At 36.9% G+C, this 12,658-nt stretch overlaps 2 protein-coding genes across 3 annotated transcripts; one reads left to right on the forward strand and one right to left on the reverse strand.

Annotated features, from left to right (window-relative positions):
- Nucleotides 1-160: 160 nt before the first annotated feature.
- Nucleotides 161-2,207, reverse strand: LOC116204543. 2 transcript variants are annotated; one of them, XM_031536681.1, is made up of 3 exons: nucleotides 1,663-2,207; nucleotides 958-1,108; nucleotides 161-441 (listed from the first exon to the last, which is right to left on the reverse strand). In XM_031536681.1, exons 1-3 carry the CDS (start codon nucleotides 2,155-2,157, stop codon nucleotides 314-316), a joined length of 774 nt encoding a protein of 257 aa, XP_031392541.1. In that variant the 5' UTR covers nucleotides 2,158-2,207; the 3' UTR covers nucleotides 161-313. The 2 variants fall into 2 exon arrangements, with proteins under 2 accessions (XP_031392541.1, XP_031392543.1); XM_031536683.1 differs by having other exon boundaries at nucleotides 161-473; nucleotides 1,663-2,205.
- An 8,274-nt stretch (nucleotides 2,208-10,481) lies between these two features.
- Nucleotides 10,482-11,372, forward strand: LOC116205742. Its single transcript, XM_031538393.1, has one exon. The coding sequence runs from the start codon at nucleotides 10,598-10,600 to the stop codon at nucleotides 11,012-11,014; it is 417 nt and encodes a 138-aa protein (XP_031394253.1). The 5' UTR covers nucleotides 10,482-10,597; the 3' UTR covers nucleotides 11,015-11,372.
- Nucleotides 11,373-12,658: the final 1,286 nt, after the last annotated feature.

The following is a 12,658-nucleotide window of genomic DNA, read 5'->3' on the forward strand; positions in this document are numbered from 1 at the left end:
AATACATAGGAAAGAGTGGGTCCATTTGCTCCGTCAATATTCCATTCGTTCCTTTCCATTGATCATCGCATATCATTTCTCTATGCCGATGTTTGTTTCTTCATATTGGCTTACTCTAGAAAAAATTTCAAATGGTCTTTTCTCGTAATAACGCAACGGGGAAGGACCAAAATAATAATATATTTTTTTAATTCATGATCCACTGTCTCTATAATAATAAGCTCATTCACCCATTTAGCGCAACAAGTCACCAAATAATTTCTCCTCTGTGTCTCTGGTTCTTCTGTTATAACAGTCCCCTGGATTCAGACTTTCAAGATCCATTTAGTTTGAGCATGGAAGGACGTTTGATGTTCCTAATCGTTTCCTCGTCCCAGATTTTCGTCAACTTGCCATTTTGAGACTGAATCATACTAAACCTTCTAAACCTGCAGGCTGATGCTGTAGAGCGAGTGGCGGCAGAATGAGTTGGCCTGTAGGGCAAGGTCTAGATCCTGACTAAACTATCTTGTAGTAGAACAAAGAGAAGGCCTCATTCATTCGAATTTAGAATAAAAAAAAAAGGGAAACTTGTGCATCGATTTCCTTCTTACTCAACATTCTGCTCCAATGGTGGTCTGTTTAAAACCGGACGAAAAGCAAAGTTGGGAGAAATTGTTCAAAGCATGACTAGCCAGCATTCTACAGGCGCAAGATTTTGCCAAAATCAACTTTACTCAACCAAGAACAATTCGGAAAGGACTTTGAGAAAAGATTTACAACAATTGCTTATCTTCTCGATTCCATCAGAACAGTCATTTCATCTCGTAGAATCGATAAAAGAACATTTACTGCAAAGAGGCTCTATAGTACTAGACATCAGCAAACTGCTACGTTTTTGTTGCTAGGCATTGTATGTTGTGCGTGTAATGTATGTGTGTGCACGAACCAATGAATGCTAGAGATCTTCGTGCTTACCATCAGGTGAAGAGTAGTATTGAACAGCCAAGTCCTTCAGTATTTGGATCAAACCTTTCAAGTCATCTGTGCCCAACTCGAGACAGTCCCTCAAGAAATCGCCCTCCACCACCTCTCTCCGCAGAGTCTCCACCGCCTCCTTCATCGGACCCTGCAAATGCAAAAGCCACCCAATTCATCTTCCGTAAGAAAACACGCCACCGCAGGGCAATTCAGTGTTGATGAACCGACACTAAAACGGTTCTGCCAAAGTTCATAAAACAAACAGTTTCGGATTGTAAACGTGATCATGCACCAAGCTTCCGTTTACGCTTAAGATCATACTTGGAACATGTTGACATGTGTCTAGGACTCGAGGCCTAGTACTGTCGTCGAATGTTGATAAATAAACAAAATGTCAAGCACCTAAACTCATCGGCTTCCTCGGATTGCATATATTGTGATCCTAAGAGCTAAAATTGATGTGATCTTATCCAAACCAGAAGTATCAGAACAGCGATAACATAAAAGGGAAATGGTAAAAGCACAGGGAAATACTCGAACTTTCGCTTCACCGACACATTCTCTCAACCAAATTCGAGCTTTTCTTCCCTTATCGGAGCATACTAAGAGCATAAGCATGCAACATAGGAGAATGCTAAAAGCCAGAAAACAGGGGCAGGGCTACAACTAATGTGAAACTTGATGAATTGATCGAAGCCGTACCGCTTTACTGAAGACTCTGAGCAGCCTCCCGACGATTGACTTCGACGCCCTGAGGACACTTCCGTAATTCCGGCCGACCCACGCCGCCCTCTCCGCGTCGGTTCTCCCACGGGAGTACTCGCCGAGCAGACCAAGCAGCTCGTTCAGCTCAGGTACAGCCTCGTACAGCTCCCAGTAATCCAGGTCCCTCCCCCAAGAGTAGTTCCGCACGTAGTCCCACCCCACAGACCCCATCAATCGCCAGAACCCCAGACCCATTACCCGCTCCAGCCGGTCGGCGATGGCCGCGGCGCGGCCGTAGCCATCGAGGTCCCCGCGTGCCCGGCGGAGGTTGGCCACGCGGGTGGCGAGCGAGTGGGAGAGGGAGAGGAGGATCCGGTAGTTCGTGTAGGAGAGGGAACTGGCCGCCGGCGGCGGCAGGGCGGTGGTGAGGAGGAGAAGGATGGCAACGGCGGCGACTGAGGAGGTTTTGGGCGGTGGCGCGATCCTGGCCATTGATTCCGTTGCCCTGAACCCATCGGACAGTTCAGGATCGTTTCTTATTACTTCGCCTACTTTGCCATGAAGGATTAGACTTCCTGTGGGCCGGTTTTTGGTTGCTAGGCCCATTCAATGGTGGGCCGACAAAAATATCAGACCTTACGGCCCGCAGGACCAGTTTCATCTTTCAACTGTAGGCTCACTCTCGGCTCAGGCCCGGCCCTTAAACAACATTTCGGCCCTAATCATTTTTCCTTATTTTCCCAATATAAAAAAATAATGAAGAGGCAATTTTGATCAAAATTTCCTTTCAAATTATTAAAAAAAATGATATCTTTTCTCCATGTAACCAATGTAGTAACGGTGAATTTATATCCCAAATGTTTACTCCTGAAAAGTCGTTTTAAATAAATATTACTGGGAAAGAGAAATTGTTCCTATTTTAGTATCTGTTACTAAATGAAAAAAAAAAAGAGGAAAATTGTTCATGGGTCCACATATAACAGTTGAGAGAGGAGAGTACACGCAGTCTTGTTTCGTGTTACTTAGAACAAAATCTGGCAGAAACAAAAAGTTTACTTGGAACCAAAAAAAAAAGAGGAAATGATTGCCTTATTTCTTTCAAATTAACTTTTGTTTGTGCCATTCTTTCAAATTAAATTGCTGAATAAAATATTTGTGCAGCCACTTGGCAAGAACAGTCCAGGTCAACTCTATCATGAACTGTCAATTATCTCTATAATCTAGGGTTTCTTAGATTTGATGTTATATTTTCTTTTTTTTTTCCTATCTATACATATATATATATATATATATATATAATCATTATATAATCATTTTCGTGGAAAATATGCGGTCCATTCTCGGACACTACTAATCCGTGGAAAAAGAGAGCAGTGTAGAGTCGTGGGTTATTAAAATTAGACAAGTGCCCAGAAGATCATCTATATTCAAAGATTACGTCAATACTACAATTCTGGATCCTATTGACAAATTTTTACATGTGACCATGCGATGCTAGATCTGGCACTTCGTTGCCAATAATACCCCATGACTCTAATAAAAGAAAAATAAAGGTTTAGTAAACCTATGGAGATGGTAATCTTATGTCAACGGAAACCGCGTAAGAACATTGGAAGGAAGAAGTTATTTGCAAGTGAGATTCGACGTAGCAGTTTGGCATAAGATTCAAGAGTTGAAAACCAAACTATAATTGATGTCAAGTTACTTGCAAATAACTTCTTTGTGTGGTGATCTCGCACGGTTTCTATATCAAGCGTAAGGTCAGCAACTCCATATAGGTTGACACACATGCAAGCAAACTACATATATCAATAATGTGGAGGAGTGTGAGATAGGATGACAGTTCTTGCCTTTACAAGTGAAAACAATTTGCATGAGGAAGATGTTCTAAAATGTTTTAAGTTCGATTCTTCATTAGTGAAACCGGTTGTTTGTCCTCCGTTTCTCGTTTCCTCATCCCATTCGAGGCTTGTAATAAAAAAAAAAAAAGAAAAGAAACTTTCTTGCACTTTTTTTTCTTTTGCATTTACTTTAAAGTTTGAGTGAGGAAAAAAAGTGAATGTGCAATAGCGTACACCCTTATCGAAAATCAAGAAATTATAAGTTTTATCTATTGAAAAGAAAAAAAGAAAAAATAAGTTTGATTCTTATTAATAAAACTTTATATACCCTTTCATTTCTCTTTTTTTTAATCCCTTTATTAGATTCATGAGGCTCCCTAATCCCTAATGGCTCTGGCTCGCTCAGCACTCTAACAAAAAATTTATTTGCCTAAGGAATATAGGAAAATTGGAATTGATCAATGTCAATGCATTTCAACATATATATTAAATGAACAAATCCTTACTCAAAATCATGTATCAATCATTCACGTCTTGTTATGAACCGAAAAACTGACCTTCTCCTGGATATTTAGCTTCAATCATCTATCACTATAACGACTTATTATTTCATTCTGGCATTTGACGTAAGAATGGGAAAAGGATATAAATCTTCATGTGTTGGGTGACGTCTAATTAATTCCCACATTATGGATAGGACAATCCAAAATAAATGATATACATAACTAGAAGAGCATTTGCACCAGACGCTTTATCCCTTATATCACAATTTTGGCTTTGCATGGGGACATATGATGAGATGCATGTCCTAATCACTGATTTCTGTCACAACCCAAAATGTGCTTTGATTATCACGAGGCCTGCAAAGGTCCAAATTTTTTGAGAATTTTGCATTTGATGTCCCTCTCTTTTTGTGGAAATCATTGCTTTTTTTTTTTCAATAAGGAAATCATTTCTTGATTATTCTAAAATTTGTAAGAAATTTTTTTAAAAAGGAACCTATTTCTATAATATCAAAATAATAAACTCCTCGATTTAAAAAAAAAAAAAAGTGGCTCCGCATCTCCCATCTATCAAACCTGAACATTGAAATTGTGACCAAATTAGGGATATGAAATTCATAATTATTCAAGGCACGTAATGCAAACATATTTAATGACTTATGATCAATTCAGATATTTCAAGTGATATTGATAATTGTTTCAAGAGATTAGGGCTGGCAATATTTCACACGACAGGATAACACGATATGGATACGACACGGAGTTAAACGGGTTTAGGTTAGACATTTTTGATAATCGGTCTAAACGGATCCAACTCATTTAAACACAGTTAATAAGCGTGTCTTACCGGGTTGAACCCGTGTAACTCGATTATACACTATTAAACCTGTTTATTTAGACATGTTTAATCGTATAACTATAATCATGTAACCTGTTAACCCGTTTATGTATTTGAATTTACCAAAATATCTTTATGTAATCCTAACTTCCTAAGTCCTTAACCTAATTTCCTTTCCTTTCTTTCACCTAATCCAACACAGCACAACCGCACTTCCACTTCTACTTCTACTTCTCTACTACCCTCCCTCAGATCTCATCTACGATTTGATTTCCTTATTCTCATCCATCAATGGCGAAGTTCTGCTTATTCGCTCTTATTGCTCTACTCTCTGTGCACCTCGCATTGTCCACAGATCCGCCTCAGATCTCGCCCTCCCCTGCTCCCAAGCTTGCCGCCGACTCCACTCCCACCATCTCCCCTTCGAAGCCCACCGCTTCGCTGGCTCCCGCTCGAGCCAATGCGCCTCATGGTTCGATCTCATCCTCGCTATCGCTGTCTCCCTCAGATGCGACTCTCGCCTCTTCCCCGTCCACATCCCCCTCCCTTCCATCTCAATCTCCGTGTTAACGTGTAAACATGTCGTGTTAACGTGTTCGGGTAAACGAGTTAATCGGATAAACATGTCGTGTTAATGTATCCGGGTAACTGAGTTGATCGGATAAACAAGTTGTGTTAACGTGTTCGGATAACGTTTGTAATCGTGTCGTGTATACGTGTACCTATTATGACACGTTTAGATAAACGGATTTAAACATGTCTAAACGGGTTGACACGGATATAAACGTGTCGTGTATGGGTTTCCAAAACCTAATCCATTTAATAATCGTGTCGTGTACGGGTTATGACTTCGATGATACGAACCCGTTTACACACGATACGTATAAACATGACACGACACGAATTGCCACCCCTACAAGAGATGCAACAAGTAACTACATAATAGACATAACCATAGTTGATCAGGAGACATCGAATTCTAGGTCGTTGTTCCGTATCTTGTGAACCGAAAAGAAAAAAACATCAGATCACTATCTCTTATTGAAAATATTAGACAAATATTGAACTCCCAATATAATATCCCACGTTTCTAGGGCTGGCTCATGTCAATTTGCTTCCCAAACATAAACAAATGGACTTATATCCCTTGGCAATCAATCTGCTTCCCCTTATATATAAATAATCAGACAACATAATATCAATAATAATAATAATAATAATAATAATATTAATAATAACAAATCATATAAAATATAAAATCCACACACAATTTTTCCTTTTAATTATACGGGAAGAAGACAACTTCACGCATCGGACCCCCAACAGATACACGCAATAACGTGGGACGTATCGGACGAGAGGGGATTCGGTGACAGGTTTATCCAACACGTGTCGCAAAACCACTGGCTTGTCGTGTCTGACTTCAATTCTTTCTCTCCCCGGACTGCGGCCCCACCGACCGCTCTGACGCGGAGGAAAGGCCGCTATGTGCGCCGATCAAGTCGGTGTCTTCAGGCTCAAGCCTTCACCTCAATCATTAGCGAGCGTTTACAACGCTGTTCAGCATATTCGGCTCAGCTCATCAGCTCGGCTACGGCTTAGCGGCCTTCTTCTGTCCTTCTATTGTTTTGTCCTTTTTTTTCTGGCTAATCATTTGCTATAAAGAGTCTTGAGGACAAAAAGAAAAAAGGAAAGGCGAATGCATAGTGTGTGTGTATATATATATATATATATGTTGCATCACGCTAGGAATACGTGGATCTAGTTGCCGTTGGAACAAGAAAAAAAAAATTGAGCAAAAGGGAATAAGAAATAATAACGGGGTACGATAAAATTTATTACTAACAAAAAATTGGCAATAATTTCTTTTTGTCATTGTGATAATTATTTTTTTAAAATTACAAATGAGATTTACGAATCTGATACTAGTGAGATGTCTCATTTTTTCTATGAATAATGCCTTTGGCCTTTATATTATTATTTGACTAATTCTAGTTTGTTTTTATTAAAATTTAAAATAGCTATCCAATAGTGTTCGTTCGGTAGTTAACTGCCACAATTTCTTCGGAAAAATCATGAGCTCGAGTTACCGTAATATTATACGGGAAAATATATATTACTGCACATGAGATAACTTAAAAGATTTGCGTGGCTGGACTTATGTCCTATAGAGTTGCACAGTGTTCACATAGAAATTATATGGGTAAAAGCATTGATCATCATAAAAATATCAATTTATATATTGATATATTATGAAAACAGGTAGGAAAAGGGGGGAAAAAGAAAAGGTAAATGAACATTTTCTTTTTCCCGAAGACAATGCATATATAATTTTGGCCCTATACTCATCAGCAGTCTGTTATATATGAGCTGTGTTTACATTTCGTGTATGTAAGTTCTTCTAGTGAGTATTATCATGAACAATACGTCTAATCACATGTCTTGACATTTTCTGTAGTTTCGGAATTTGAAATTCAGTAGCTAATATTTGATGTGACCTAATAAGTTTGTCTCTTTTATGTGAGGACATACGATGAAGCAATCGAATTTTTTTCAATAATATAACCAAATAATTAAGCTAACTTCTTTGATTCCCATCTGCACTGTACTTTGCTTTCCTCACTTTTTCTCTAATTAGCTGAAAATGGCCGGGGCAATTTAATTTTGATAATTGCAACTTGAATGCGCTTTACCCTAATATATACATATATATATATATATATATTTATATAAAATTATATGCCTATTCGTATGTGTCCAAGATTGTCAAATTGAAGAAAGCCAAATTTACACGTGAAATCCGTAGACTTTAGCATAAGGTAGTTATGTGATATTGACTCTACCATAGTTCACAGGTTATCAACCAAGAAACTACAACAATGAGATAAGTAGAAGTATCTATCTTAAATTGCAAAATGCATCTATCATGTGTTTTTAATTCATGGACGTTCGATGACAAACCAATTTGTAGTATAAATTGCGATTTCGAGTAATAACAAAAAATATGTAGGGTTTCAGACATTGATAATCTGAACATTTTGTATAATATGACTACATAATAGTGTTTATCGATTGATAATTAGGCTAACTTCTTTAAATCACACACATTGACCCCTTTTTTCCCTATTAGAAATCTTTAATGTCAACCGGGTCCTCCTGGCTAGAGTAAATGCAGAATAAATTATCCACAACGAGAGTAGCTGTAGGATCGCACACGTGAAGAATCGAAGAGGTATGACTTTACTATGTTGCAATATGAAGAATGAAATTTAGTACAATCACATATATACTCGCTTTTCAATTCTCATCAAAACTCATCATACCTGCTTAATATCTTTCCCCTTCCTCTCCTACTGTTATTGTTTTGTTTTTTTTTTTTTTGAAAAGATTTCCGAAACCGAAATTAAAGAATAGCATCGACAAAATAATAACTCACGAGGGTAAGCTTGGGACTGGAATATGAAGAGTTAAACTATTGAAGACACGACCATTTGGACATTACGTAAATGTCTTTTTAAAACAAACATATTAGATTCCATTGAATGGTCTTCTATTTTCGGGTAATTCGGCTTGTCGCGATTTCTTCCCACAATCTTTGCGGTCATGGCTGCTTTCTAATCTTCGGTGTAAGCCTCGTCACCGTTCATTAGATTCTATTGAATGGTATTCCATTTTGCGGTTTGGATGTTGGCTCATTTGGAACTGGAGGAATAAAGAGATTTTCCAGGAGGTTTTTCAGCGGCCATCCAATGCAGCCAATTGTGTAATCCAGGTGAGTCGTAATCTGGTACTGACTCGAAATCTCCCCGTGTCATCTGAGTCAGATCGGTTCTGGCAGCCTATTCGATGGCATAAACCACCAGGGGGCTTCCTTAAACTTAATACCGATGGTGCTTCTCGTGGGAATCCTAGTTTGGCTGGTGCAGACGGTATTCTACGAGATGAAAATGGGAATTGGGTAAGTGGTTTCATGCAAAGCATTGGCATTGGGGTATTTACACTGGCTTGAACCATGCATGGGTGGTGGGCTGCCGAAGACTTGTTCTTGAGATGGATTCGATGGTGGCTTGTGACTTGATTGGGGGTAAGACAAGATGTAATCCGCTACTTAGACACCTGGTGGAGGAGATTCAGAGGTTACTATCACGGGACTGAGAAGTCACAGTTTATCATGTTTTCCGCGAGGAAAATTACTGTGCAAATTGGCTTGCTCGGCGAGCAATTCCTCTTCCTTTTGGTGTTCATATTTTATTTTCAGATCCTAATGGTTTAGGTACTTTGCTGTTAGGCAATCTTGATGGGGTTTCTACATACGTTTTAATTCATTTAGGGCTTTTGCCCTGTCAGCTTACCGAAAAAATAAAATAAAAAATCGCATGATGTTTTCATTATGGGGAAATTCTTGGTATATGGACGTGTATATATATATATATATGTATACACATATATGTATAGAAACAGGTTGCAAAGCAAATAAATGAATACACTGTACTTGGTAAAAGGAAAAACGAATACGTGAAATGGATAACCTCATAATAATTTCAGAGCCCAATCAATTAGTGAAGACATAATTACAATCCAGAAATCAGCGAGCTGCATTAGAAAAACAGTTGTCTATATCACCGAGCTTTGGCCCACAGAGACAACAAAACGTATAGATACAGACAAAAGAATCTTTGCGTTTAATAACGAAGTTAAGCTTGATTTAATTTGATTTGATGAGATAAAAACAAAAGTAGTTGGAAAAAGTATGTGAGAGAATTTTAAGAATAAAATAGATTTTCTAGCCTCACATAGAATTTAATATTAAAAAATTAATTGTGATAATCAATAAGAAAAAATATTAGAGATAATTTGAAGAAAAAGATAGAAAAGTAATGATTATATTGTTAAATTCAAAGAAAATAAAGTTAAGTTAAATTTGATTTTGTAAACAAATGTATTCTATTCCAAAGAAAATATGTTTTATAAAGTTCAAAAATTTAAGCTAATAACCGAACAAATATAGCGATACGCTTCATAGTATAAGAATTAATAGATTTTAAGTTTGATTCTCGTCAATAAAATTAAAGACTATTCATATTCCTTTATTTAATTTTTTTATTTCGTTATTATAATTGAAGAATAAAAATTTTCAGTTCCCGATCATTCGACTTTTGGATCGTTAAATGAGTTAAGTCAATGAAGTTATCGGTTCCTGTAAATTTATTTCAAACACCTCTAGATCTTGTCCAAGTGTAACAATATATGACGATTTTGCGTATATAAATATGACAATCATGTACATGAGTATAGATGGTTGAAGATTTTTATATGAAAACCATGTTACATGTATAGCTTAAAAAAATTAATAATTCCTGAAACAAGAAGGAAAAAGACATTTCATATTAATCAATTAATTAATTCATTACAACCCGAGAGGAAGCGGAGAACATACTCGATGCCTTCCTGGGGACGCAATCTGACAACAAAGACAAAATTCAAAGTGCACTCGCTACGCTTTTTAATTCGATTTTTAATTTTTTTTCATAATTAATTATTTAATACGATTAATTTTTAATTAATATAAATAAAATGATTATTTATTTATATTTATTCCATCCACCGTCCCTATAAATAATTCCCTCTCTTCCCTCCCTCCCCTTCCACAATTTTCTTCCATTCCTCTCGTCTTCCTGTGTACGGCATAGCTGGGAAACACCCTTCAATTCTCCTCTCCTCCAAGCTTCATATATCCCTAGCTCCAAGCTATGGATCTCGAGTTCCAAGAATCCGATATCATCTTCTCGTCTGACCATCAAAGCACCCGTGAAGTCGATGATAATTCGAACGTACCCGGAATCGATACGAGTGCCCGGAAGGGACGTGGCAAGTCGAAGAAGTCATTGGGCAAGAAGACCATGAAGAAGATGATGATCCAGTCGGTCCCCGTCGACATTCCCTGCAATTTCTTCCAGCACAAAAGGGAACCGGGTAACAGAGATGAATTCTATGATTATTATGATGACGACGAGGAGATGGTGCCGCCACACATGATAGTGGGGCGGAGGATCGCCGGGAAGATAGCCTTCTCGGTGTGCACTGGGATCGGGCGGACACTAAAGGGAAGGGATCTAAGCGAAGTCAGGAATTCGATACTCCGGTTGACCGGCTTTTTGGAATCATGACATATGCGTATGTGCTGGCCTATGTATGTATAATTAACATTGATGTCTGTAAATGGCGAATCCGCAATCGGAAATTCGAGATTACGAATCAAGGCATTTGTTGATTTCTTCCTGTGAGAAGCTCCACTGGATTGAAGACTCGAATAGCCTCTATGTGTCTAGAGATGTCTCTCCATTTCTCGGGTTGTACTAAATGATCCCCCTTTTCTTTAGAAATTACAATTCAATATATTTTTTAGGGATATATACGTAGGAAAAAATGGGGCAAAAATAGGAAAAACAAATTAATTATTATACTGTTCTTGTTCCTTGTAATTATCAATAAGGTAAAATCAGAAAATATCTCTTTATGTAGTAAGTATCATAAAGCAGACCCATGACAATAAGATTAATACAATGTAATAGAAATCTTATAACTAACAAAGAGGTATCAGTGGTCTCACAACGATAATCAAATCTATCTCTTTTAGTTACACGTATGGGCATGTACCACTTGCTGCATGTTCTTTATCATCATGTGTATCGTCTAAGTGATCCTTGTTTTTGTCAAATTATGACCGGCCATTTTCTCTTCCTTAATGTTCTCTTTAGTTTTATTGGCCAGTGTGTCACTCAATCGGTTTATTTGCTGAACGCATTTTGGGTTTTGTCTGGCACACATTTTGCACATAAGAAGCCTTATTTTCATTTTAGAATAATTGATAATTAATTATCATTTACTTTTAGTTTGATAAACTGCATCTAAAATGATAATTAAGACATAGTACTAGATCAGCTGAAAGTGATTTATTGTACATATCAGTTATATGCATCTTCGCTCTTCAGAAGTCTTATCTAGTCAAAATTCAGGTCAGTGATAACATCAATGATATGAAATCCAAACTACATATAAGCATTCATAAACCCATTGGAGAAAATTGGATACAGGTATTTAAACAAAAATTTAAATTTATTGACATTAATTGATAATATATTCGTATCTCGGAAGTTTAAGAACACGAAGCAGATTCAGTGATTTGAGTTCTGATTAAGGAATGAAAATTAATACCCTGCCATTAATAAGTAATCGAAGTGACATGGTTAATAAGTTAATTGTCCTTTTAATATTTAATAATAATTAGAGACTAGACAGTAGGAAATTTGATATTACTAGTAAGATGAACAAAATAATTGACGAGAAATGCTATTAACTTGTCTTTATGCTTTTGCATCCTACCCATTACAAAGACACTGCAGCCGGAATTATTACATATCTTAAGTTGAAATCCCAGATTACATAAATAATTTGAAGACATGATCATGTTGTAATATTAGATGAACATATATATATATATATATATATATATACATTCAATTACCAGCAAACATTTTAATAAGATAAGAAATTATAAGAATTTCTCATCGGTCAGAGATTAATATATGACCAACCAAACGAGAGATAATGTCTTATAAGTTATTCTCATCTTCCTGGATTTATTAAAAATGACTTGATGGTTCATGATATATAATATAGAGAGAGATTATTTTACGCCATTTATTGTATTAATATATAATTGCCATCTAAAATTTCGATGGAGGAGAAATTAAAGCTTGTTGCAAGTGCAATTATGTGCTTCAAAAACTTAATAATGAACTAATACAAAA

Source organism: Punica granatum, chromosome 4 (genome assembly GCF_007655135.1).
Source record: "Punica granatum isolate Tunisia-2019 chromosome 4, ASM765513v2, whole genome shotgun sequence".
Taxonomy (NCBI): Eukaryota; Viridiplantae; Streptophyta; class Magnoliopsida; order Myrtales; family Lythraceae; genus Punica; species Punica granatum.